At 33.6% G+C, this 9009-nt stretch overlaps 1 protein-coding gene across 1 annotated transcript; it reads left to right on the forward strand.

The window, feature by feature from the left end:
• Positions 1-247: 247 nt before the first annotated feature.
• Positions 248-8355, forward strand: mcur1 (mitochondrial calcium uniporter regulator 1). Its single transcript, XM_028434123.1, has 9 exons — positions 248-537; positions 1954-2070; positions 2186-2289; positions 3338-3439; positions 5002-5043; positions 5118-5189; positions 5272-5325; positions 5401-5515; positions 7949-8355. The coding sequence occupies exons 1-9, from the start codon at positions 354-356 to the stop codon at positions 8002-8004; spliced, it is 846 nt and encodes a 281-aa protein (XP_028289924.1). The 5' UTR covers positions 248-353; the 3' UTR covers positions 8005-8355.
• Positions 8356-9009: the final 654 nt, after the last annotated feature.

Consider the following 9009-nt stretch of genomic DNA (forward strand, 5'->3'; position numbering starts at 1 on the left):
TATTACGGACAAACAACAATTTAATACCATAATAACTCAAATATACAATAATGCTAAAATAATCCCTAAACTCTCATACAACATATCTTGTCCGAAATGGAGTAGGAAGAAGTTTTTTGTCATAAATTTAGAATTTGTTTTCGATGTCGGCTCTATTTTTTCCTCTGTGGCACTAAAACGCTGGTATACAAATCAGTTTGAGCGAATTTGTATTTTATTATGAAATTTGAACCCGGAAGTCACACTCGCAGTGCAGTGAGATAGAAAGTTATTGTGAGCGCAGGGAGTGGGTTTAGTTTCTCCTTGAAGGACGGAGCTCACACAGAAACTCAGCCTGGACTCACACTGGGACCATGGTCCTCAAACAATGTCCGTCTAGACTCAAACTTTTTAACTTTAATGGAAAATGGAACGACCTTTATCACAGGACAAGCCCCGCCGCTCCTTCACGATTCTCGGCGTGTGTCCTCCGTCCTGTCCGGGCCTCGTCCATCTGCTGTGGTAGACCAAAGGAACATCTGTATGTCCATAAAAGAGGTAAAACACACAGAAACAGCAGGGCGCTATCTTACCGGGGACACCTACAGGTGCAGCTCGCAGGTGAAGGTGTTAAGCCACAAAACGTCCAGCATTGAGTTGGCGGGCGGAGCACTTCCGGTTTCCTTAGTTCTACACAAAAGTTTTCGCTACACAACTTTTTTAGACTTAATGCATGATATTAAATCAGAAGCTAATGTGAAAGTAACTATATGATGTATTTTTATTGGTTTATTTTAAATTATTTTGTATATACCTCCAACATGCGGTCCGCGGGCCGAAAACCAGTCATTTTATTGTATTTCTAAACTTGGATAAAAATGTGATTGTATCTGATCTTAAGGACACATTATCAATATTTATCATGTCAGCATTAACACAGGAAATAATAAGGGCTTTGTGTGTTTTTCTGTAAAATTATGAATTTTCCTCATGTTTCCTCATGTTGTGTCTTTTTTGATAATATTTGTGCAGTTCTGTTGTTATTTTGTGTTTTATAACAATTCAGTTTGTTTTAGGGTCATTTTGTGTGTTTCTGTTATTATTTTGTGTTTTTGGAGTCGATGTTTGTATTTTTGTCATTTTGTATATTTTTTTTCTTGTTTTTGTGTATTTTTCTTGTCAGTGTGTGTGTTATTTTGCAGTTATTTTGTTGTGCAGTATTTGTGTATTTTTCGTGTTTTTTGTGTGATTTCAAAAGTGATTTTGTTTATTAATTTTTTTATTTTGTGTCTTTTCGTCATTTTGTGTGTTTTTCTTGTTGGCTTGTGTTTTTCTTGTAATTTAGTAAATTTTTCTTGTTTTTTGTGTGATTGTGAAGTCATATTGTGTATTTTTCTAGTTTATTTTTTGTGTGTTTTTGAAGTAATTTTGTGTATTTTTCTTGTCGGTTTGTGTAATTTTAGTGTAATTTTGTGTATTTTTCTTGTTTTTTGTGTGATTTCAAAAGTAATTTTGTTTATTATTTTTTATTTTGTGTCTTTTCGGCATTTTGTATAGTTTTCTTGTCAGTTTGTGTGATTGCGAAGTCATTTTGTGTATTTTTTGTCATTTGATGTATTTTTTTGTCATTTGGTGTATTTTTCTCATCCGTTTGTGAAAGATTTGAGTCATTTTGTGTATTTTTTGGGGGGAAGTTGCCTGTGTCTGTTGTCCACATCTACACAGGGCCCATATTTAATGTTGTATTTACACAATAGGCTTCTGTTTTCACTTTTCCATTGTGTGTGTGTGTGTGTTTTTTTTACTGACTAATGTTTTCAGTCAATAATAATATTAAAGATGTTTCCACCTTCTCTGTTTTAAGCATATTTTCCAATGACCAAATACAGAATGTTATTCATTTAAAAACTATATAAGGTTTAGTGTGTGCATATAAAATATCTATATTAGATCATATGTTGGTTTCTATTTCAGATCTCAGCACTTCCACCAAAGCCTTCCAGTATGATTTGAAACCACACGTCCCAACGTCTGAAAACAGGAAGTTTATTTTTGACACACACGCTGTGGTGCGGCTCTTTGAGGAAAATGGTGTGTTGTTTTTACACACACGCACACACACACACACAATGTATCTGAATCACGTGTCCTTTTTTTCTAACATTGTTTGGATCCCACTAATGAAACCACTGTGATACTGGGACAGGTTATTCTACTCAACAAGCTGAGGTGATGGTTCAAATCCTGGTGAGAATGACCAACACTAACATGGATGTGATCTACGGGGACATGGTCACTAAAGTACAGCAGGTATATTTACTTCATTACAATACTGCAGTAGGTTTTTATATATCATAAATATAATGTACAATTTGATATAATTATATACAATATTATATTTGTATATACAAATATTATATGACATATTTATTATGTTATAAATATAAAATAATATACAGTAGTGTATAATTATATACAATATGTTGTAATATAATAATAAATATTATATGTTAAATTATTTCACATTATATAATGTATTCATTATATATTATAATATAATAATCCACAATATTATATAATTATATACACTATATTATAATAAGAATAATAAATTACAAATATCATATTAAATGAGGTAAAATGGTTATATTATACAGTATATGATACATTATGAATATAATATACATATTTATATAACGACAAACAATATGTTATAATATAATAATAATGATAATAAGAAATATTATACTCGATTATATTATATTATAAATTATATATATTATATTGAATTCTAATAAATTATTTCAGATATTTATTATATATTATAAATATTAATATAATATACAATATATTATAATGTACTAGTAATAAAATAATTATAATCAATTATTTTATGTTTTAGTATAATGATATACTATATAATCCTATACTCGACTGATATCAAAATTGGATCGGGACAGTCATATATATATATATATTATTTATTTTTTTGTTTTATTTTTGATTTGTACTTGTTTTTCTTTGGTAATCGGGACTTTTATTTTTTTTCTTTTACAAATGAAAGATTAAATCAACTATTTTCCTTTTTTTACACTGCTCACTTCATTATGAATTTTAATATAAAGCTATTTCAACATCAAAACATTATCTGGAATGGGCGTGTTCTATACGACGAGCACAACGCTCATAACTCGCTGCTAAGCTAAGCAGGGATCAGGTAGAGCTGCCAACCTTAAAAAATGGGAATCATCCTTTATTTGAACACAGAACTAAACTCATCCCTTATTGAACTAATAAGTAGACTGTTTTGAAAATGTGCGTAGCTTAACTAAATGAATGACTTTGACTGGTTTGTCAGGAGATCATGTTGCAGCAGGTGATGTCTCAGATTGCAGCAGTAAAGAAAGACATGATCATCCTGGAGAAAAGTGAGTTTTCTACTCTGCTGTCAGAGAGTGAGGTGAGACTACGTTTGGTTTTTAAATAAAGCTGATGGAAGATGATGAGAAAGTGTGATTTGTCTTCTATTGTGATGAATTAACTAGGGCTGGGACTTTAACGCGTTAATTGCGATGAATTAATTACAGAAAAATAACGCAGTTAATCAAATTTATTTGCACTCCAAACAGCGCGGAACCTTTCTCATTGCATGAGTTCCTGATATACCCATATTACTGATGCACAGACCACGGCACAAGAAACAGGAGAACCAGATGAGAAGTTGTTGCTGTGCTTTGTGGGCGTTAATTAAAATTTTAATTTAAGACACCAGATGGAAAACAAAAGCCCATTTGTGTGTATATTGTGCAAGGAAGAGTTTGTGGATCAACAGAGCTCTGCTAGCATCAGCTAGCACCTCAATGCTAAACATGTAGCAGCTAGCACGAACAGGTAGCACCTTAATGCTAAACAGGTAGCAGCTAACACCTCAATGCTAAACATATAGCAGGTAGATCCTCAATGCTAAACATGTAGCAGCTAGCACCTTAATGCTAAATAGATAGCAGTTAACACCTCAAAGGATTACTATTGCAACAACACATCATCAGTAGGGTAAAACTAATCTGTCTAAGACACTTTACCCCCATTACCTACTATGAATGTGGTGTGTAAAAGAGTTTGTGTGGGTGGTGGTCGGAGTGACTGATGGCGCACTATGGCAGCCTCGCTTCTGTCAGTCTGCCCCAGGGCAGCTGTTGCTTCAATAGTAGCTTACTACCACTGTGTGTGGAGCGCTTTGACTGTCTGAAAAAGCGCCATATAAAATCCAATGCATTATTATTAAACATTAAACATGTAGCAGCTACCACCTCAATGCTAAACACGTAGCAGCTACCACCTCAATTCTAAACATGTAGCAGCTAGCACGGACAGCTAGCACCTCAATGCTAAACATTTAGCAGCTACCACCTCAATGCTAAACATGCAGCTGCTAGCATGTCAATGTTAAACATGTAGCAGTTAGCATGGACAGCTAGCACTTCAATGCTAAACATGTAGCAACTAGCACCTCAATGCTAAACATGTAGCAGCTAGCACAGATAGCTAGCACCTCAATGCTAAACATGTAGCAGATAGCACGGACAGCTAGCACCTCAATGCTTAACATGTAGCAGCTAGCACCTTGATGCTTAACATAGCAGCTAGCATGGACACTTATTTTCATACAAAAGCACATTTGTTTTAGAAAGTTTACAAAAAATCCAGAAAAGCATGAATATAGTTTAAATTTAGTGTTTAGTGTTTTGTGAACGATGTAATCATAATATCCTTTATTCATATTACACATTATATCAGCACTCAGTGATGGAAACAATAAACACTATTTTGTTGTTTAAGCTCATTTATTGCTTTCATTGATTCGGTCATAAACCAACATACATTTAAATTGAAAAAACATTGCTTCTTGTGTCAAATTTTGTTTTGTGATTAATTTAGAGTAATGAATTACACAGTCTCTAATTAAATTCATATTTTTAACTGAGTCCCACCACTAGAATAAATATATGTGTTCTTTCTCAGAAACTCAAGATCCAGTTGTTACAGCTGAAGGTCCAACTGGCAGTAAGTCACACTGATTTTATTAAGGTTATTTCCTGTTTATGCTTGTTTAACATTGTGTGTCTGTGTTACTGCAGGACGTCATGAATAAAGTGCGCTCTGATAATATTCTGGACATGAACTTGGAGAAAAGCCGAGTCAAAGAATTGGTAATTGTTAAATTTTTTAAATGTTTTTAAATTAATGTTATTTAGCTTTTTTTTGGTGATGTTGTACATTTTTATTTTTCAGAAAGCTCAGCATGACAAGAAGCTTCTAGAAATGCGAACTGAGATTTTGGAAATGGTTTGTACATGATCAGCAGGTGTTCACCCTATCCTCCTCCGTCTTATTTTGAAAGTCTCTCTGTTTTGTTCACAGACAGCAGAGCAGGATCGTCACCTGACTCAGACCAACATGAAGATAGACACAGAGGTGGCCGGGTTGAGAACTATGCTTGAGTCTCATAAACTGGACACCATCAAATACTTGGCAGGTATGACTTAATATTTAATATTTATTCCTGTCAGTAACTGGTATGATAGAGCCCGATATGTAATACTTTTTTTTTAATAAAACCCCAAATTTTACAACTGGTCAATAACAAGTAAAAACGTAAAAAATAAAGTAAAACATTATTACATTATGGGGCGGGGAAAACATTTTCCCCCTAATAGTGCAATAATTGTATTACATCATAGAGTGAGTAAAGGATTTATGGATTAAAGCGCTTATTGCTTCAATCTAGAGCACGTGTCAAACTCATAGGGGCCTTTGGAGCATCCAATCTGACCTGTAGGAGAAAGTAAAAAAAAAAAAAAAACTTGGATCATTGTGTAAATGAAACCCAACAGTTCTAGTGTTCAGATCCAATTATTACAGTAATTTTTAATGTTAAACTGTTGAAAAAATTATCACAAAACCCTTACATTTTCCTCAAATTATTACATAATATTTCCCTTTGATAAATATAAATTGGGCACAAAATCTAGTGTAGATCCTGTTGGAATGGATATCTGTGACTTACTGATTGGACATTGTTGGTTTTTTACATATTTAGTATTTTATGTATCTGTAGAAGTGCAAACAGGGGCACAAAAATGTTGAAATTACTTGTTTTCCAGCATAAAATCTGTGGCCCTCTGGACGTCAAACTGCTCCGTATTTGGCCCCTGAACTAAAATGAGTTTGACAGCCCTGATATAGAGTGTAGTATCATACACATGTGATAGCTGCTACATGTTTAGTTTTGAGGTGCTAGCTGCTACACTTTTGGAATTGAGGTGTTAGCTGCTACACGTTTAGCTTTGAGGTGCTAGCTGCTACACGTTTAGCATTGTGGTGCTAGCTGCTACATGTTTAGCATTGAGGTGCTAGCTATTACATGTTTAGCATTGAGGTGCTAGCTGCTACATGTTTAGCATTGAGGTGCTAGCTGCTACATGTTTAGGGTTAGGGTGGGGTCATGTTTAGCATTGAGGTGGTAGCTGCTACATGTTTAGCATTGAGGTGGTAGCTGCTACATGTTTAGCATTGAGGTGCTGGCTGCTACATGTTTAGCATTGAGGTGCTGGCTGCTACATGTTTAGCATTGAGGTGCTGGCTGCTACATGTTTAGCATTGAGGTGCTGGCTGCTACATGTTTAGCATTAAGGTGCTGGCTGCTACATGTTTAGCATTGAGGTGCTGGCTGCTACTTGTTTAGCATTGAGGTGGTAGCTGTTACATGTTTAGCATTGAGGTGCTGGCTGCTACATGTTTAGCATTGAGGTGCTGGCTGCTACATGTTTAGCATTAAGGTGCTGGCTGCTACATGTTTAGCATTGAGGTGCTGGCTGCTACATGTTTAGCATTAAGGTGCTGGCTGCTACATGTTTAGCATTGAGGTGCTGGCTGCTACTTGTTTAGCATTGAGGTGGTAGCTGTTACATGTTTAGCATTGAGGTGCTAGCTGCTACATGTTTAGCACTGAGGTGCTAGCTGCTACATGTTTAGCACTGAGGTGCTAGCTGAGGCTAAAGAGATCTGGTGATCCACAAACACTTTCTTGCACAATTTGTACTGGGCTTTAGTTTTCCATCTGGTGTTTTTATTTAAACATAAATTAACACCCACGAAGCACAGCATCAACTTCTCCTCTGGTTCTCCTGTTTCTTGTGTCGTGGTCTATGCATCAGTATTATGGGTATACCGGGAACTCATGCAATGAGTATAACACTCCGCGTTATACGGAGTGCAAACAAAAAGGGCATTTTAGTGCAGATGTTTTTTCTGTAATTAATTTATCACAATTAACACAATGAAGTCCCATCAGTAATATATATATATATATATATATATATATATATATATAATGTAATAAAATGTTTACACTATTAGGGGAAAAGTATTTTGCTTGCCCCATAATGTAATGGCGGTAAAAAAAAAAAAGTCAAGATTATGTAAATGTCAAAGGCTTTAATATATTATATACCTATGTTTGCATTATACTTCTTTCTACATTGAAGCAATAAGTCTTTTAATCCATAAATCATTCACCCATTCACCTTTTTTTTGTAATTATTTCATCACAATTAAAGCGATAAAGTCCTAGCACTGATATACTGTGTGTGTGTGTATATATATATATATATATATATATATATATATATATATATATACACACACACACAGTATATATAATGTAATAAAATTATTACATTATTTGGAGAAAAATGTTTTGTCTGCCCCATAATGTAATAATGTTTTTTTGTTTGGGCTCAGCATTTTTGTTTTGCATTTGCATTTTATTGACCAGTTATTATATTTCAAGTTTTATGACTTTTTTTTAATAACATTTTGGGTCGTAATGTACGTATCAGACTCTAACCAGGCAGTAACGTGGTAAATTAAAGCTCAGATTTAAAGCATGTTTGGTTTTCTTTTTCAGCGTCTGTGTTCACCTGTCTCACTGTGGTGTTGAGTTTCTATCGGATTTGGATGTAGACGGAACTTTATTACCGATCCTCAGACGATGGAATACTTCCTGTTTTTCTTCTTCTTCTGTTATGACTGCAAACAGCCTGAATCCACTGCTGAGTAAGCGGGATTCCTGCATAGAAATGCACTTTTTAAAGAGAAACGCACAGTTTAATTCTGTATCATTATCATTATTATTAATTAAGGAACAAAATGTTTAACGTGTGTAAATAAATATGTATGACTTGCATTCATCAGACTAAGAAGAATATTAGCTCAATGTATTTTCTCTCTGCTTTGTGCTTTCAAATGTTTCTGAATTTAATAATGATTTGAATGAAGGATTTGTCAATAAAGTTAAGTTATACGAAGCGTCAATGTGTTTAATGTTGATGTATCAGAATGTTTTTTTTCTTACTGTGTTACCTAATCCATTACTGGAATTTAACCAGATTTATTAAATCCAATTTTTTTAAGTAAGCAGCGATCTTGGTATGAAAAGAAGTGGTTTAGGAGGTAGAACTGGACCTCAAATAACGGCAAACATACAAAAATACACAAAATGACTCCAAAAGCGCACACAAAATTACAGCAAAGGAAAAGAAAATTACAATACAGACAGTAACAAAAATACATAAAAATATACAAAAGGACATAAAAAAAAAACCCATAAAAATTAGGAAGAACAAAAGGACAAAAACACAGACACTACTTAAAAAATACAGAGAAATAAACAAAAATACACAAAATGACTCCAAAAAAAGCATAAACAGTTAGAAAAACTATTTATAAAAAGGACAATAATATTACACAAAAATTACTTTTAAAACACAGACAACTGCAAAGTATACAGAGAATGACAACAAAAATAACTGCAAATACACAAAATAACTTGTAACATGAAAAAAATAAATTACAACAAAACACACAAAATGACTCTGAAAACAGATTAAAAAATATTCAAAATGGCAACAAATATAACTAAAAAAAAACATGACTCATAAAATACAAAACAACAAAATTACTGAAAAA

Source organism: Gouania willdenowi, chromosome 20 (assembly GCF_900634775.1).
Source record: "Gouania willdenowi chromosome 20, fGouWil2.1, whole genome shotgun sequence".
NCBI lineage: Eukaryota > Metazoa > Chordata > Actinopteri > Blenniiformes > Gobiesocidae > Gouania > Gouania willdenowi.

What these genes read in the sequence shown, in the direction of transcription:
- mcur1 (XM_028434123.1), top strand. Translation starts at nt 354, where the DNA reads ATGGTCCTCAAACAATGTCCGTCTAGACTCAAACTTTTTAACTTTAAT. An exon ending in TGGTCACTAAAGTACAGCAG is followed by an intron (nt 2,290 to 3,337) that starts GTATATTTACTT and finishes CTGGTTTGTCAG; the next exon opens with GAGATCATGTTGCAGCAGGT. An exon ending in AGCTGAAGGTCCAACTGGCA is followed by an intron (nt 5,044 to 5,117) that starts GTAAGTCACACT and finishes GTGTTACTGCAG; the next exon opens with GACGTCATGAATAAAGTGCG.